At 42.8% G+C, this 19,306-nt stretch overlaps 1 protein-coding gene across 3 annotated transcripts in view; it reads right to left on the minus strand.

Moving 5' to 3' along the window:
* Babam2 (BRISC and BRCA1 A complex member 2) overlaps positions 1-19,306 on the minus strand; it is a 382,404-nt gene that overhangs the window by 151,113 nt on the left and 211,985 nt on the right. For all 3 annotated transcript variants that reach the window (XM_032908967.1, XM_032908965.1, XM_032908966.1), the window contains one exon: positions 18,168-18,277. In XM_032908967.1, the coding sequence (XP_032764858.1) occupies positions 18,168-18,277 (110 nt within the window). The remainder of the gene's footprint in view (positions 1-18,167; positions 18,278-19,306) is intronic.

A 19,306-nucleotide genomic window follows, 5' to 3' on the forward strand; every position in this document is an offset into this window, starting at 1 on the left:
GCGGTTCTGTCACCCTGTAGAGACTGTGTGTCTACCACACTGTGAGAGAGCGGTTCTGTCACCCTGTAGAGACTGTGTGTCTACCACACTGTGAGAGAGCGGTTCTGTCACCCTGTAGAGACTGTGTGTCTACCACACTGTGAGAGAGCGGTTCTGTCACCCTGTAGAGACTGTGTGTCTACCACACTGTGAGAGAGCGGTTCTGTCACCCTGTAGAGACTGTGTGTCTACCACACTGTGAGAGAGCGGTTCTGTCACCCTGTAGAGACTGTGTGTCTACCACACTGTGAGAGAGCGGTTCTGTCGCCCTGTAGAGAACTGTGTGTCTACCACACTGTGAGAGAGCGGTTCTGTCACCCTGTAGAGAACTGTGTGTCTACCACACTGTGAGAGAGCGGTTCTGTCACCCTGTAGAGACTGTGTGTCTACCACACTGTGAGAGAGCAGTTCTGTCATCCTGTAGAGAACTGTGTGCCTACCACACTGTGAGAGAGCGGTTCTGTCACCCTGTAGAGACTGTGTGTCTACCACACTGTGAGAGAGCGGTTCTGTCACCCTGCAAGGCTCTGCCTCTTTGTAGTCCAGCTCTCTCCTTCTACCTTACACTTGGAAAGGGCTGGAAAACTGCGCACAGTGCTGAGGACACGTGCTTCATAATTTAAGTCACTCATTTTATACATTGCTTTCTACTCCTAGCATGTATTTGACACAAAAGATTAAAGGGGATGAGTCATTGAAACGACAAGACAGGAGCAACTCATGCTTGGGGGAGTCCAGACGAGGACAGTATGAAGAAAGTGTGCGCATATCTGGTGATGGCCTGGATATAAATGGGGCGGAGCTGGACATGCTGAGGAGTGATTGCATAAGAAGACACTTAATGAGCTCTGCTGTGACCTGAGAGAGAAGAGGTCAGGCTTGTATTTCAAAGAACCACCCTGCCTAGAATAGCAAGTAATCTGAAAATGCTAAAAACCCATCCCCAGTCCAATGAGAGGACAGTGATGGTCAATGAGGGTTTAATCCAGAGGCACAGGAAACGGAGCGGAAAGTCTGAATAGCTTATATGACAGGGCAGCACTCGGATGTCACTGTGCACATCCACAAGGCCAGTCCATGGGGGGAGACTGACACACAACACATGTACATCTAGTGACATGGCAACTAGGTAGCTCAGAGCCCTTCTGCTGAAAACTCCTAACCTTGCCAGGGAAAAGTCTTAAAGCAATGTAGTCCTATCCCACTCAAGTTAAGGGACGTCCTTCGGAGTACCTACCACTGGTCTGACTACCTCTGGTTCTGATGTTCCCAGAGGGCTACAAGTAGGACAGACAATGAAACTTCTCGGACATGATACAGCATGCCCTGGCCTGCCGTCTTTAGGAAAGAGGCACAAAGGGTACAGAAGAGAAACTGACAGGGATGGAGTCCTGCTTTAGGAAACATAATGTGAAAAAAATGTCAGCACCAAGGAGACCTGATGGAGTTAGGGCTGGGGCCAAAGAGTCCATGGAAAGATGGGGCAGCAAGGAAGCAAAGCTGACCAGCGGTCAGGTGTGTAGATGGAAAACAACCAAAGGAGGAAGGCCAAAAATGTCTGGGTCACTAGAAGGCCCATTAATAAAAGTGAACACAGAAGAGGAGCAGACCAAGGACTGGGGGAAGGGCAGCGTTAGATGACACTTTTCACATAAAACAAATAACTTGTCAAGTTCTTATTCATACATCGTTTTATATTTTATTAGCATATATTAATTGTGCAATATAATGGGTTTTGTTGTGACATTTCCATACACGTATATAATATACTTTGATCATATTCACCTCCCCACAATTTGCATGTTAATGAGGTACATCAATTGGCTACAGGAGAGCCTGTTATTCTCAAAACTATATTTAAACCTTGTGTTTCTATTTATTTTCTAGAGTAAAGCCTGGGGTCCACATCAGATCCTCAGAGAGCTCTGTGGCACTGTGTTCTTCCTTTAAGCAGTGTAACTCTGTGTGGTTCATCTTCCTGCTCTACAGTAAGTCCGGGTGCTGGGTGCAGACCTCTTCTATTTAGACTGTCTGAGAGGCTCTACTGCTCCCAACTAAGAGTTGGCATCTGCGACCGGCTCAGCAACGTTTTAGGACGTTTCCTCGTCCACATTTACCTTCTCTGGTCCTACTTAAAAACGGCCCAGGATGTTCGCTACCGGTCACTATACATCTTAGACTTTATGTTGAGACGTTTTTCATATTTGTGAATAAATATAAATGAACAGCGACCACATCAAACAGAAATGACCACTGCTCACAGCTTTGCTAGTGAAAAATAAAGGTAAATTGAAAATCACAAACTTCTCATCTTTCCTGCAAGAAAAGCACTGGTCCAATCTCTGAGATGCTCCACAGAAAATGAGAGGCTTACTCTTTGGGATGAAGATGTGGGGTGTACTCTAGCTTAGGCTTGTCACTATACAGCAGAGAGAGGACACAAGCACTGAAGAGAGAACAGGCACAGAAGTGTCTGAGGGCACAGAATTAACTCAAGGCTTAATGTACCGAGGAGGCCTGAGCTACAACAGATGTGTGCACAACTTATTGTAAAGTCATAATTTCTGCCTAAAAGAAGCCTAAACAGAGCCATCAGGCTAGCACTAACTTCCGAGGCTGGGGAGGTGGAAGCCGCACATCAGAAAGTTGCCAAACATATGACATTTTGGGGTTGATTGATCTTCCCCGCATCTGAGTCTGTTTGCAACGTTGCATAGCAAAGGCCGAGCTCTTGATGTGCTGGGAGGCACAGGCTAGACAAGCAGCCAAACTCAGTAATGAAAACTAGCTGAACTTTTCAGAATTCCACTCTAAGTCACGAAAACCCATCTGGCCCTGCTCCCAGGCCAGGAGAAGGAACATCTTAAGTCTCTAGGCGGCTCTTTCCACCAAAAGCAAATGCACATCTCCCTTGACAGCTGGCTGTCTTAGCATACACTGCACTGTGTATTTATCAGAGGAACAGAGCTTCTCCAGGAGCACAATATTTATTATGGGGTGATTTGAGTGACTCGCGTAAACACGAGTAATGCTGAATCAAGTCACGTTTACTACGCTGCGCTATTGCTTAACTCCCAGCCCCAAATTACCTCTAGTGATATGGGTCCTCTTTTTTTGAGACAGTTGGCAAAAGATTTTTCTTTTTTGAAGACAAGAATTATAATTTTTTCTTTTCCTTTTTTTTTTTTTTTGCCAATCAGTATGTGCTTAGTCAGACATTTTCAAAGTCACACATTTGAAAAGATATGCAAGGTGGTCCCAGCCACTATCTCAACATAGGGAGATGGGGAAAATAGAGGATCAAGAGTTCAGGGTTATCCTTGGTTATACAGTGGGTTCAATACTATCTGGGATACATAAGGCCAGGTCTCAAACTTTCTTTTGGAACATTTAAAATGTTCCATCGTGCCAGATAGTAAAATCAGTGGGACATTTGAAAAAAAAATCACAATATAGTGGATTTTCTATCAAATTAAAAATTTTATTTCGTCTAATTTACCTGAATGTAGTGAGGTATTCTTACCTATAATTTCAAATGGCATTACTTTAATTTTCAGGTCCCTATGCCCTTTTCATAGGCATGAATCAAATTTCAATATATCCCAGCTTCGGATTACAACCTATTCCTATGTCCTAAAAGACCTGTCTGTTGCCAGGTAGAGTAGGGAAAAGGAGGCCAGAGAGGCCATGAAGGGAAGAGGTAAGAAACTGTAAGCTCAAAGTTCATGAGACCAAAACCATGCTCATCGCCTAGAGGGTTCAACCTCCCAGGAGCATGGCCACGCAACCCACCTAGGAACCTAGCTGCTGGCTACAAGGTATGGGAACAAGAGCTGAGCTACAACCATGGAGAACAAATGCCTGTCCAGGCACAGAGATCACCAACTTCCACACTTCTGGAAAGTTACATTATGGGGGAGTGGGGCTAGGGTAGGACCAGCTTGGCAGAAATGGACCATGTCTTCTGCAGCCCTCAAATAACAGGGACTCAGTTTAATAAAACAATATGCCAAGAGAGTCAGGACATAGAAGGAAAAAGTGCAGTCCCAATAGACGGCCTGTGGTGGGTGGTAAAGAGAGCTCCAGAGAGGAGATTATACCAAGAAGACCTAAAAAGATGGACAGGTCATTTGCAGATCCTCAAGGAGAGGGGACCAAGTGCAATGCTCTGGAACAAGGATTAGTCTGAGCAAAGGTACAGATGTGAAAAAACACAAAGTCTATTTAAAAAAATGTCAAAACATGTGGCTAAACAGCAGGGTGTGTGTGTGTGTGTGTGTGTGTGTGTGTTCCAGATGGGGATGGAAAGGTGAGCACAGAGCCACCAAGAACTGCCTGAATGGTGGACTGTTAGTTGGACTGCTAGCCTAGTTTGAGCAAGGAATATTTTGTGCGTGGAACTTCAGGTAGACAGAGACAGTTCCATGCAGCCTGGGATCCCACTGCCTTCTTTGTTGCCTAGGGAGTGGCCTATTATAGTGATTGACTTAAAAGATTGCTTTTTCACTATTCCTCTACATGAAGGCGATAAGGAAAGGTTTGCCTTTTCGTGCCTACCCTGTAATAGAGGTCGCCCCATAAAAAGATATCAATGAAAGTCCTTCCACAAGGAATGTTAAATAGCCCAACCTTGTGTCAATATTTTGTACAGCAGCCATTAGATATAATTCGCAAAAAATTTCCCCAATCTATTATTTATCATTACATGGATGACATTTTATTGTCTGATTCAGATATAAATATCCTGGAAAGAATGTTTGATGAAGTAAAAAAAACATTACCATGCTGGGGATTACGAATCGCCCCTGAGAAAATACAAAGAGGGGATTCTATTAATTATCTAGGTACAAAGAATAATAAGTGTACAAAGAATTAGGCCACAAAAGGTGCAAATCAAAAGAAGCAAATTAAGGACACTTAATGATTTTCAGAAACTACTTGGAGACATTAACTGGTTGAGGCCTGTGATTGGCTTGACCACTCAAGAGTTGAGCAATTTATTTCAAACACTACAAGGCGATAAAGAATTAAATAGCCCAAGGAAACTATCAGCTGAGGCTGAGAAAGAGCTAGCTTTGGTAGAAAGGAAACTGCAGGACGCACATCTGGATCGTATTGATCCAAAGATGGCCTGCATATTAGTCATCTTGCCCTCTACTCATTCCCCTACAGGAATTCTCATGCAAAGGGAAGATTATATCTTAGAATGGATATTTTAGCACATAAACAGAGTAAGAAACTGAAAACCTACATTGAGAAGGTCTCTGAATTGATACTTAAAGGAAAATTGAGACTTCGACAATTAGTTGGAATGGATCCGGCTGAAATTGTGGTACCTTTTACTAATGCAGAAATTAACTCTTTGTGGGTACAAAATGAACATTGGCAAAGAGCATGCAGTAACTTCTTAGGAGACATTAACAACAAATACCCTAAAAGCAAAAGACTTCAGTTCATAAAATGAACTAACTGGATCCTCCCTCGTATAGTAAAGGGAACTCCAATATCTGGAGCCCCTACATTTTACACTGATGCCAGTAAGTCAGGGAAGGCAGGATATAAATCGGAAAATGTAAACAAGGTGACTGAGAGTCCCTATAAGTCAGTTCAAAAATCTGAACTGTATGCAATACTCATGGTGTTGTCAGATTTTCGAGAGCCTCTTAATATAGTAACTGACTCTCAATATGCAGAAAGGGTTGTTTTGCACATAGAGACTGCTGAACTTATTCAGGATGATTCAGACTTGACATCACTATTTATTCAGCTACAACAAAAAATCAGAAATAGGAGTTACCCACTATATATAACACACATAAGATCCCATACAGGTCTGCCAGGCCCTCTGACACAAGGTAATAATGAAATTGACCAGCTACTGATAGGAAGTGTACTAGATGCTTCAGAATTTCATAAAAAACACCATGTTAACAGCAAAGGCTTAAAGAAAGAATTTTCTATCACTTGGCAACAAGCCAAAGAGATTGTGAGGCAATGTCCTACTTGCTCGTTATATAATCAAACTCCATTGCCTACAGGAACTAACCCTAAGGGTACCCAAAGAAATGAAATTTGGCAAATGGATGTTCTCCATTTTACAGAGTTTGGTAAGCTGAAATACATACATCATACTATAGATACATATTCAGGATTTCAATGGGCAACTGCCTTAACGTCAGAAAAGGCCGATTCTGTAATTACACATTTGTTAGAAGTTATGGCTATAATGGGAATACCCATACAAATTAAAACGGACAATGGTCCAGCATATATCTCTAACAAGATTAAGCGCTTCTTTGACTATTATAATATAAAACATGTTACAGGTATACCACACAATCCTACAGGACAAGCGATTGTGGAGAGATCTAATCGAAGTCTAAAGGAGATGCTTAACAGGCAAAAGGGGTCAACAAAAACTCCCAGAGATAGGATACATAGTGCTTTATTAACCTTAAATTTTTAAAATGTTGATGAACAAAACAGCACAGCTGCTGAAAGACATTGGATTGTGGAAAAGACTACTGAACTAAACCAGCCTGTTTATATTAAGGATATTCTGACGTCAGAATGGAAAATGGGAAATGTGTTACGCTGGGGAAGGGTTATGCCTATGTTTCTACAGGAGAAGAAAAGCTGTGGGTTCCTTCCAAGCTGATAAAAATCAGAAATGACATGGGGAGACCTCCTGAAGTCCTTGGCAACACAGAAGAAAAAGGAGACTAAGACGATCAACAAATAGGTGATGTATATATGAGGTTGTTTAGGTCTCCGTGTATGAACTGGCTGAGACTGAAATGTCTATAAACAGCCAGTGATATTTTGAGTGCAAATTCCTCATAACTTGTAATACGTATGTATTACAAAATTATGTTACGGTTTGATTATATGATTAACCTAACCTGAAAAAAGGTAGTCATTTTTTTTTGATCTTTATTTACTAAACTGTGCACCCTGCTTATCCCATTTGAAAATGCTTATAGAACTATATAATGCTTGTAAAGTTTTGTGTGCTGCAGGATGAAGGAAGAGAAAGATAGCTCTGAAATGATACACACTCTGGGATGCTGAGATTCCGGGACTTTCCAGTCCAACTTCGTGTTTGATTCTCCCTTAATTACACTGAAGATGCTTGATTTAAAGGCCTGCTTTCAGAACTTTCCCAGAATGGACATCTTACTTATCCAGCCCTTCAGACTGTCATAGTCAAGATGTCAGCTAAGCGATGAACTTTCTCAGCACAGAATGACTGGCAGGCAAATCCCGCCTAGCGCTACTTCGACAAAGCCAACTTTTCCTAATACCCCTTGGGCCCCAGAAGGAATTCTTCGCCCAATCCAGCTAGAAGCAGACAAGGAAGATCGTCGTCCCATTTCCTTATGTTGGGGTGGATGGTTCTGTTTATTTTAAGAACTGTGGATAAGTTTTTCTTTTAAGGATACAATACAAATGTAGCTTTGGGCAGGGGAAACTAGAGAATGTAAACTCAGGGATTGCTACTTTTCCTTTCCTTTTTGTATCCTTCTTAGATATAGTAATACATAGAAATTAGAGAAATAGACAAACAGATAGATTGGCAAACTTACTCTTAAACAAAATTTTACCGCTATATTTTACATTGATAGAAATGTTTGTAATTGATACAAAGTTGAAGCTGTAATCTTTTCATTGGTATAGAATGCATTTTACACAAATGCGAGGTTTTCAATGGTATACTTTCTTGTTGATTTATAATTGAGATTAATATTGCTACTTTAACATGGGCATTGTGCCTCCACTATGCATCTAAGAATACAAGTCTTAGACCCAGTCCTATAACTGCTGTTATACATTATTTTTAGTTGATTAACCAGTACCAGCTAAGGGTCAGATGGCAAGGTTATGGTTCTAAGTCAGTTTAGATGGGTTTTGTAAATACTTCGATTAGAGAGGGCCAACGGTACTCTATGCTTAACAGTTCAGAAACGCCTATGTAGATAGGAAATCTTCAAGGGCATCAGAAGTCCAAAGAATAACCTGTTTATGGACATTTCTTCATCTAGATCATTTTACTAGAGACTTGTCTGCCCCTGACAGGGCCCCTTAGACTCGAAGAAGAACTTGAGCATCAATGGAGTTGCTCAAATCGTGGTAACGCAGCCACTGAGCAAATTGCTTCAATTCATCTACAGACAAGACACTGTCCAGAAAGGGACAAATTATGCAGAATAGTCGACGGATAATCTCTGCCGAGGCAGGGTGATCAGCCCTTCAAAATCTGCATTGATAAGGTCTGTCAGATGATCCTGGGCCAGAAGGCTGAAGACTGATGCTCCAGCATATTAAGGAATAAGGGGACTGTCCAGGTGATCAGCAGTCTTTATAAAATTGGCTAAGCTTGGAAGCCATGTTTTGTGCTTCCTATGTTTTCAGGTAATATTAATCATTCTTGGATTTCTGATGTGGTTGGAGACTAGTAGTCTCATAGACAACACGAATGGTTTAGTATTGAGAAAGATGATAAATCTGTTAGAGTAGTTTTAGGGTGGCATAGGATCTAGAACCAGGATATAGTCAAGTATAGTTTTTAGTATAGATGACATGGTTAATGAACAAAATTGATGGACTGGGTGATCAGCGTATTGTTGGTTTTATAAATTGCAGAATGGTAATAATGATGCTTAGTTCACCTATGTATAGGAAAAAGTTTTTAACTGGACAAAAAGGGGAAATGTTGTGGTTTGCCTTGCCAAGATGTGGTGTGGATAACATGGTTGGTGAACAGAGTTGGTGGACTGGGTGATCAGCATATTGTTGGTTTTATAAATTGCAGAATGGTAATAATGATGCTTAGTTCACCTATGTATAGGAAAAGTTTTTTAACTGGACAAAAGGGGGAAATGTTGTGGTTTGCCTTGGGGTTTTCTCTGAATTTGTTAAATAAAGGCAAGAGCGTGAGATTTGGGCAGAGGTAGGAGTTGGGAGTGAGAGGGGGATTAGATTCAGAGGTTAGGTTGACAGTTGACAGTTGGAGACAGTTGAGCGAGTGGAACCTGAGGAGGGGGGGGTGAGGATTGACAGTTGAGGGAGGAGGGGTTAGAGGAGGAAGCCAGGAGGAAGAAGAGAGGGAGTTGGAGAGACGATGGGGAACTGAGAGGAGTTAGAGGTACCAGGGGGGAGAAGAAGCTGGAGACTTGGTAAATAAAAGGTGCAGGGATGAGTAATTTGGGAACTGGGATTAGGACAGTGTAATGTGGATCTGCCAAATCTAGACGCTGGATTGCTTTAATGCTAAATGAGTGTGTTTTTTTTTTTTAAAAAGAGTCTCAATTTAAGTAAGTGTGGCTGGGCTGAGTTTATGCCAAGATATCCAGCAGATATCTGGGGCACTGAGGTGTGGAACCCTAGCAGGGTAAAAACACCAGTTGTATGCTCTTTTGTGTAAGAGTCTCAGTATAAGAAAGTGTGTGGCTGGGTTGTGTTTCTGCCAAGATATCCAGAAGATATCTGGGGAAGCGAGGTGTGGAACCCTAGCAGGGAAAAACACCCTGAGGGAAAACATTCCACCCCCGGTTTTCGTTTATACATTTTTACTTTTACTTTATTTTTATTTATTTACGACAACAAGCTGAGGAATATTGAATGGCTGAGAAGCACCTAAAGAAATGTTCAACATCCTTAGTCATCAGGGAAATGCAAGTCAAAACAACTTTGAGATTCCACCTCACACCACTCAGAATGGCTAAGATCAAAAACTCAGGTGATAACAGATGCTGGTGAGGATGTGGAGAAAGAGGAACAGTCCTCCATTGTTGGTGGGATTGCAAGCTGGTACAACCACTTTGGAAATCAGTCTGGAGGTTCCTCAGAAATTTGGACATAGTACTACCTGAGGACCCAGCTATATCATTCCTGAGCATACAACAAAGAGATGTTCCAACATATAACAAGGACACATACTCCACTATGTTCATAGCAGCCTTATTTATAATAGCCAAAAGCTAGAAAGAACTCAGATGTCCTTTAACAGAGGAATGGATACAGAAAATGTGGTACATTTACACAATGGAGTACTACTCAGCTATCACAAACAATGACTTCATGAAATTCTTAGGCAAATGGATGGAACTTGAAAATATCATCCTGAGTAAGGTAACTCAATCACAAAAGAACACACATGGTTATGCACTCACTGATAAGTGAGCCCAAAACCTCGGAATACCCAAGATACAATTCACAAACCACATGAAGCTCAAGAAGAAGAAAGACTGAAGTGTGGATGCTTCAGACCTTCTTAGACGGGGAAACAAAATATAAGAGGAAATACAAAGACAAAGTGTGGAACAGAGACTGAAGGAAAGGACATCCAGAGACTGCCCCACCTGGGGATCCATCCCATATACAATCAGACATTATTGTCGATGCCAAGAAGTACATGCTGACAGGAGCCTGATAGAGCTGTCTCCTGAGAGGATCAGACAGAGCTTGACAAATACAGAGGCGAATGCTAGCAGCAAACCATTGAACTGAGAACAGGATCCCCAGTGAAGGAGTTAGAGAAAGGATTGAAGGAGTCGAAGGGGTTTGCAACCCCATAAGAAGAACAACAATATCAACCAACCAGACTCCCCAGAGCTCCCGGGGACTAAATCACCATCCCAAGGGAACACAGGCATGGACCTATGGCTCTAGCTGCATATGTAGCAGAGGATGGCCTTGATGGGCATCAATGGGAGGAGAAGGCCTTGGTCCTGTCAAGGCTCAATGGTCATGCCCCAGTGTAGGAGAATGTCAGGGCAGGAAGGTGGAAGGGAATGGGTGAGGGAGCACCCTCATAGAAGCAGGGGGAGGGGGGAATGAGATAGCAGGTTTCTAGAGGGGAAACTGGGAAAGGGAATAACATTTAAAATGTAAATTTTAAAAAATCCAATAAAAGGGGGAAAAAAGAAATAAATTGAAACCTAAGCTGGGAGTTAACTGCAAGTCAGACAGGAAGAGAACAGGAGTCAAGAGTTCACAAGAGACATAATGGCGGACGGACTGACCAGATAATGGTAGGAATGACAAGGAATGAAAGGCACTGTAGAGAGTGGCTTCTGGCATCAGACCACTGGCTGACTGATGAGGGGAGACAGGGTGGTGGATGCCTGTGAGATGCAGCACTTGAGCACCCAAGAGAACCAGAGAAACAGGAAGTGAAACAGGAAGGAAGGCTGCCTTATTCAAGACAAGCGTGGTTTTGGACATTTTGCTAAACTTAGAGATTTGAATTGGGGGTGAAAATGGAATACTGGCATAAACATCCATAAAATGCCTAGAAAGCAGTTTTTGTTTTTTTTTTTAAAGCTAGGGGTAAAGTTAATATTAGAAATAAAGGCCAAGGAGTCATCTACAAAGAAGGCCATGAAAATGATCTGAGGGCTAGGAAGAGGTTGGGGAAATGACTCAGCAATTAAGAGCACTGGTTGTTCCTGCAGAGGACCTGGGTCTGGGTCCCATTACCCATGTTGTATCTCACAACTATCTGGAACTCCAACTCCAGAAGATCTCTGTCCGCTTCTTCTGGCATCCGAAGGCACTGAACACATATGCTGCACAGGCACACAATGAGAAAAGCACACCCATACATGACATATAAAATGAAACAAAAATCTTCAGAAACAATTAAGAGGGAAGAAAACGATCTAGGGGGCTGCTGAGACAGCGCAGCCAACAGAGGTGTTTCCACACAGGTCTCATAACCCGGGTTTGACCCTCAGACCTTATAAGGTGGCAGGACACGCCTTACTCCCTAGAGCTGTCCTCTGACTTGCACATGTATGCCGCAGCACGCACATACCTGTGGTAACACACGCACTAAAATGAAAACCAGAAGTTTAAGTGATCAAATGATAGAAGCATGAGAACACAACTTCCTACCATTTAATGAGCTGAGAAAATGAAGCAGGCATTGTAGGAGAGCAGGCAGGGTCTGAGGTACCAGGTCAAAGGGCAAGGACAGCTCTGCAGAATGCCTGCCAGCAACACTAACTATCATGCGCACCATCTGGAGAGTAAAAGGAACAGCAACCTGAGCATCTCAAAGTACTAGGCACAGACATTGTCACCGTGCTGCTCACTTACTTCTGGAGAAGCCGTATGACACTAGAAACGCTAGGCCTTCGAGAACTTTCCAGTGTTTCCTTTACCAAGCTGGATGGAAGTGCGATCTCCTCTGAGTTGTACAGTATCAATGCGTTTCCAAGTTGTTTCTACAACTTGACAAGCACTGACTTGCACTCACCACGATCTCAGCACTGAAAAGGGTCCTTTCTTATAAACCTGAGCTGTGTACCTCTTTTAGAAGAAGAAAGGGAGCCCCAGAATTATTTGGGCCACTATTTGTCACCCAATAACTGGGGGATTCTAGTGCCATGTCTCACTGTGCCTTTTTCGCTAACCACAACTGGCAGTTTTGTACACAGCCCCTTACTGTGCTGTGAGCAGACCAGGGCACGGCGCCACAGCACACTTGTCTTGACAGCCTCTGGCACACTAGCAAAGGGCCCTGCACTGGTCAGCTCTTCCAGGGTTGCTCCTGCTGAAGAATGACCACATGCCTGTGAGCCACACAGGCCTCGCTATGGGCGGACATTTATGAGCTGGTAAGCTCTGTGTACTTAATTCCAAGGCGGACTGTAACTTAACAACAAAAAGTTCTAAAAACAAACTCTGTACTTGTGAAAGATGCCACCTGGTCCGCCTCAGGGGCTGAAGTCCTCTTTTTATGCTGAGTGGGAACAGCACTGGGAATGACGAGGCTGGTTTTCTTCAAACCACTCCCATACTCTGGCTGGAGCCAAGAAAAGGGCCCACACCTTCCCGAGACGAGCCCTGCGCTGTCTTGGATGCCCATTTCGCCGTTTGCTTTCCCTCGGGAACTGCTGACAGTCTTGGAGGGAGGGGAAGGTACAGCACGTTTGGTGTCAGCTCTGATGGTGTAGCCTTAGCACCCACGGCTTTTTGGCAGGAAAAGGCAAGGCGACTGGGCCAGAAACCATTTTCCCTCTTCTAATATGTGACCAAAATCTGACACTTTGCACTCCTGACTGCTAGTTAATCCACCTCCTCCTGTCCTCACGCTCATCAGTCTCTGTGCATCACTCACACCAGCTTCGTTCTTTCAATGAGCAGAACCTGAGGTCTAAGTCAAAAGACGAATTTTGATTCCTCGGGAAACAAAATGTACATGAAATTCCGTTTATTTCACGAATGTCCCTCCATGCATAAAGAACACAAAGTTCTTCTCAGAAGTGTTTATTCTGCACGCTATATACATGCACTGTGGGAAGCTTGAGCACAATAGGCATCTTCGCACCACAAGGGCATGCAAACCATGTGCGACTGGGTTGTCAAACGCACCAGGCCAACTTCAGAACATCATAAAATCACAATGCGCTTGGGAGTTTTTGACCAGTGTATCTGACAGATGTTCCTTTTCTTTGGGATTGTCTAATTTGGGGACATTTGGTACTCACATTGTGAGTGCCTTTAGAGTATAACAAATTGATCTCTTTTCCTTCATGGGATGACAACACCCTGAGTAGTAGTCTCCTTTTTCTATTTCTGGGACTAGTTACTATCCTCGCCGACTGCACAGACAAGCTGGGGCAGAGTGGTAATAGCCAGACATGCCTGGGATTTCCCTTTGCCCATGCACTGAGGTGGTGGAGAAGCCAGACTTCTTTTGACCATTTTAAAATAATGTGCAGCAGGCTCTTGGTCTCCTGGAGTTTCTGCCTATGTGAGCTCCTGCATGGAGCTTGGGACTTCTCAGAGAGCTCCTCAGCAGAAACTGAAAGGAACCCTCAGTCAAGGCAACTGCCAGGCAAGGCTAGCCGAGGATACTTTTCCAATGAATCCACAAAGTACTCTCCGTGTCTGAATCTACAAGCCATGCTTGGATAGCTGAGAGCTGGCTAGGTAACACAAAATAAAGGTAGCAAATGAAAGCTTGACACAATGTCCACAATGCTACTAATGCTCTTCACTCACTTCTGAAAGCTTAACCCATGGCCTCTGCCCTCCTAAAATGGCACTGCTCCTCTTCTCTGCTCTGATCTGCAAGGATTAGATAAAGATACAACAGCCCCCTTTAACCATGAGGACATGCTCCAGGACTCTCAGTAAATGCTGCCACTACAAATGCAAATAGTGCTGAACTGCAAACATGCTGGGTGTATGTATACACACACACACACACACACACACACATAATCTTAACTACTACAAAGGTTAATTTGTAAATATGAAGTGTGGCATTAATAATAGTCACAACAAAACAGAGCAATGGTAACTTCTATAGTTGGAAGTGCCAAAAAAAAAAAATAAACCACAAAAAAACAAACAAAAAAACCCAAACAAAACAAAAACAAAAACCTAGCACATAATTTCATGAAAACAAGATTTGCTGACTATAGAACTGAGTGGCCCCAACATTTGGCTTCTTCAATCGTTTTCTTATTAAGTTGAAAGCTTGGTTTTGTTTTGTTTTCTTTTGAAACCAAGTCTCCCTGTGTACTCCTGAATGGCCTCAGATTTACAGAGATCCTCCTCCTGCTCTGCCTCCCAAGTGCTGGGATTTAAACATGTGTGCCACCATGGCCTGGCGCTGTGCTTGGCCACCATGTCCAGCCCATAAGTTGGAAACTTTCACCTTTCCACTCTAAGTGAGATCACTTAAAGCAAGTCAGGGCTTCTTGTTGGCAGGTCTGAACTGCCAGCATCAGTACCCTTACACCTTGGGCCATTACTAAGTAAAATAGGGTTTCCTGAACCACTGTGATCGAATTACAGACAATCTGATAATCAAGACCCCTATTAATGAGTAACAACAGGTAGGAAGCACTCCAGCATGGAGAAGCTGGACAAACAGGTGACTTGTGCCCTAGGCAGGATGGAGCAGGACCATGCAAGACTTATAAGGTTCTAAGGATGGTGTGCAAGTTCAAACTTATCAATTGCTTACTTCTAAGCTTTTCTGTTTACTATTCTCAGACTGCAGTGGGTTGTGGAAGAATGAGATTTCCAGAACATGTAGCCAAAGTAAGGGGTTAGGGAGCTATTGCAATCAACCTAGCAAGTGTGGAAGCCCTCACAAAGCCACACCTCAAAAGTTTACCATTCTCCATTTTAACCCTTCTCTAAAATCCTCTTTTGAAAAGTTCTATTTAAAGATATAATAATGCCTGGTTGTTTGCTTTTGTATTAGAAATACAGTTACATCAGGAGTTCTGTATCCACCAAAAAAATCTTAAAGCTTTCAGTATACCACTCCAAATTAGGGGTTAGAATTACATATGAACATAAAACTATCAAAATCAGGCCTCTGTTGTGCAAGGCACTATGGGAATGGTGCACTTATTCATCACTCTGAAGAGTGTGTGCAGATCAGCAAAGGGTTAGAGAAATGTACCTCACATGTAAGTCGATGGTAAGATGAGGAAAAACTACTGGGACGGCGCCAGTAATCTGCGCTCCGAGGCACTGTGGGTAGGGAGGGCATGGGGACAAAGCCAGAGAGCATGTGCATTTCACCAGAAGGGGAGAGCACTACACAGGGCACCGTGCACAAAACAAAGGCTTTAGTCAGCAAAGGCACGGTAAGAAAAGAGTAGCGAACTGAGACTGCTTGGGCTGCGAAGACAGACTCAGTGAGGGAAAGAGACAGGTGGCGGGAAGGACAAGGAGGCACACTGAGAACTAGGGTGATTTTGTTTATTTGTTAGGGTTACGATTGTTTGAGACAGGGTTTCTATGTTTAGCTCTAGCTGCCCTAGAACTTGCTCTGTAGACCAGACTGGCCTCTAACCCACAGAAATCATCTGCCTCTGCCTCCTGAGTGCTGTCACAGACTAAAGGCATGTGCTACCTACCACACCAGATCTAAGAGAGCCATGTTATAGAAACAGGAAAAGTGACTTAAAATATACCTGTCCTTTCTCAATTGTCTCACCACATCCTAGATTATTAGCATAAAGATATTTATTTGCAAGCTTTCTTGCAAAGTAGACACAATCACTTCAGAGGAGAAAAAACTGGCTTCATTTCAGAATAAAAAAGTCTTTCTATATAGACTTAGTGGCACAGGGATACACTCTTGGCAGCTTGGGAGGCTGAAGTGGGAGGAATCCCAAGTTTAGGGCCAGCATGGGCTATAGAATAAGACCAGCCTAGAAGTATAGCAAGATACGATTTCTAACGAAGGTAAACACTAGGCTGGAGGTATAGCCCAGCAGCAGAACTTGCATTGTATGCTTGGACCCTATACTCCATCCTGTTACCACAGAACAACACTCTTCTGAGAGAGCAATTGCTTGTTTACAGTTAACTAACATGTTTGTTTCTCAGACATCTTGGGATGTTTTTCTCTAACTTTCTCATCACCCAAACAGCTGAATTTAGCTCCTTAAGTTCGCACTGAGTGTTGGGAACTAGTGTGTGTCCCCGTCATACCTGTCCTTTCCATTTCTGCTCCGACTTGGCTCTTCCCTGTCAACTACCCACCACTCACTCATTGCCATGAACTCTAGCAGCGAAAATGACAGCACTAGTAGCTACTATTTGGTGAGGGATACCCCAGTGCCAGGCTCTACCCTTAATGCTCTAGGAACAGTGTTTAATATAACTCTAAAAACAGCATTATTAAATAGATGCCAGGATGCCCATTTTATAAAAACATAAGACCCACGATGCTAATGCTTCACTGGTCACTAGGAACCACAGTCTGGCTGTATACAGCTCTCCTTACTCCAGAGTCTACGGCTTTTAGATCCCAATGTTGCCTCCAGCCTATGGCCCTTTATCAACATGGGTCAGTATTTTAAGTTAAAAATTCATGTGCTGGGCAGGACAAAATACAGTACTTGCAATTGTATAATCTCTCTCCGGCTGTCACTAAAGACATACAAATCAGCGAGAGAATGCCTGTACATTGTGACCTTTGCAGCCTCCTGAGTTTGGGTCTAAGCAGCTGCATTCTGTCAACTTGTAAGAGGGGTGTTCATGACTCCCAGCTTAGAGCAACTGAGGTCAGAGAGCATGAAACTGGCCCAGTATATTAATGTGGGATGGCAACCATATCTACTCTCAGACAGGGATCTGCCAAGCCTGACTAAAGGCCTTACAGAGAACTTTAATAATGTACTTCAGTCAAAACCTGTAAAAATTTCTGTTGATGAAAAATGTGTCTTGTCAGAAGTTCTCAACCAAATCTGCTTATAATCCATTTTCAATGAACCTTAGCTTCCTTTGAAGTTGAATAAGCTACTAAAGCATCTAGCCAACAGTGAGCACATGTGAAGCAAGTCTTTATAAAACTCATTACTAATGAGAAAAGTTACTTGGTTGGAACACAAGCATGATAGCAAATTGTTTTGACTATGTGACTAGACACTGCATAAAACCATAGAGAGCTATTTAAACAGAGAAAGAATTCAATCATCATCATCTAAAACCATCTACTTTTAACACTACCTTCATCACTTTCAGATTAACTTTTTGCTTAATATCTTAAAGAAACTGGTTATATTTTCACAAATAACTTGACAGTTTTGAATATATGTTACTTCAGACATTATTCAGAAATCCACATCAGGTCACAACTGCTGCTTACAATAAATGCCTAGGGAAACCTGAGAGAGTCAAAATTCGGACTTGACATACTCTACAATTCCTTCAAGGATTCAAAGGCACAGTGCAGAGAGCACAAATTGCATGAAGAAGAGTCGCTGAAAGATTACACTTGCAAATACTCTCTGAATGGACTGTGTCATCCAAACTGTCAACCCAAGGCTAGAGATTGCTGAGCAGTTTAAGAACATTGGCTGCTCTTGCAGAGGACCTGGTCAGAGCACAGTACCCACATGGTGCAGCTTAAAACTGCCTGACTTCCAGTTCCAGGGGATCTGATGCCTTCTGGCCTTTGTTGAAACATGCATGCGAACAGCATAGTTACACTTGGGTGTGTGCACTAGTGTATACACACAAGAAAGAAGTTTTAAAAAATTCCTCCATATACAAATTTCTAAGAAAAGAAAAGAATTTAAGAGTTCACGTAAAAGGAAGAGATGAAGCATTCGGCTCGTGATATCAACAACACTGACACTTACTGCTCAATTCGGGGTGACAAGTACAACTTGGGGTACACCTGGGTGGCTTCAGTATCCTCAAAGCTGACAGAAAGGAGAGCCACATCTTCTCCGGGATCTTCGTTTACATCCTTAGAAAGGAAGGGAGAAATACAACAATGAGCACCTGTTCTCTGCACACTTGCTTTTTTGAGATAGGTCCCATTATGTAGCCCAGGCTAACCTCAAATTCAAGAGCTTCCAACCCAGGTCTCCCACATGCCAGGATTAGAAGCACGTATCATCATGGCCTGCTTACTGTAGAATCTTATCCACGGTGCGCTCACACAGCCTACTGGCGTGAGGCCATGATTTGGAGTCATCTTCATTCACCAATGGTCAGCACACCCTTGCCTCACTCCTCCAGGTGCTGCCTCCCACAGGAAAGCACAAACCCTCAGCTACTTCACTTCTCCCCAGACCCCCAGTGCAGCAGGGGGTGAATCTGATGGTAACAAATTAGACAGAAGCCTAGTTAACACAGTTCAGTAAACATAATGCTACAAACATAATTTATATCCTAAAAGACAGCAAAACGTTAAGATATGGGCCCAATAATCTCATTATACCAATCTTTACAGTATGCTTAAGCTATTTAAATAGAAAAACCCCCAGTAAATATATCCCCAGGAAGTATAAAGCACACCATTATATAAATAAAGGAAGGCTGGGTGGGGGTAGTGCAAGTCTACTTTAGCAAAATGATTACAGATGATTTATGGCATCGAACACTATCCTATATATATATCCAATTATGAGAATATGTAAACTCCCCATTAGTCTAAGAATGATAATTACTCATCACTCCATCAGGGGAAGCCTTGATGCTTATGGTAAACTGAATCGGTAAGTATTAACTAACAGACTCACAACTGAAACTTAGAACTATTTCAAGGAAGTATCAATGATACGTGGATGAAGTGTACTGAATCAAAAGTGGGAACTTTTAACTATGATTATTGCCAAGTACCGAGCTGTCTGCCAGAGTTTTGGATAAAATGCTGAATCAGAGCAACTCTCAAGCATATTGACTGTCATCTGTACACACCGCATTTCACCAGCTCCTAGTAACCTGGCAGTGTTCTCCTGCAGGGAACAGGAAAAGCGGGCTTGCATTTCTG

This window comes from Rattus rattus, chromosome 7, assembly GCF_011064425.1.
Source record: "Rattus rattus isolate New Zealand chromosome 7, Rrattus_CSIRO_v1, whole genome shotgun sequence".
Classification (NCBI taxonomy): Eukaryota; Metazoa; Chordata; class Mammalia; order Rodentia; family Muridae; genus Rattus; species Rattus rattus.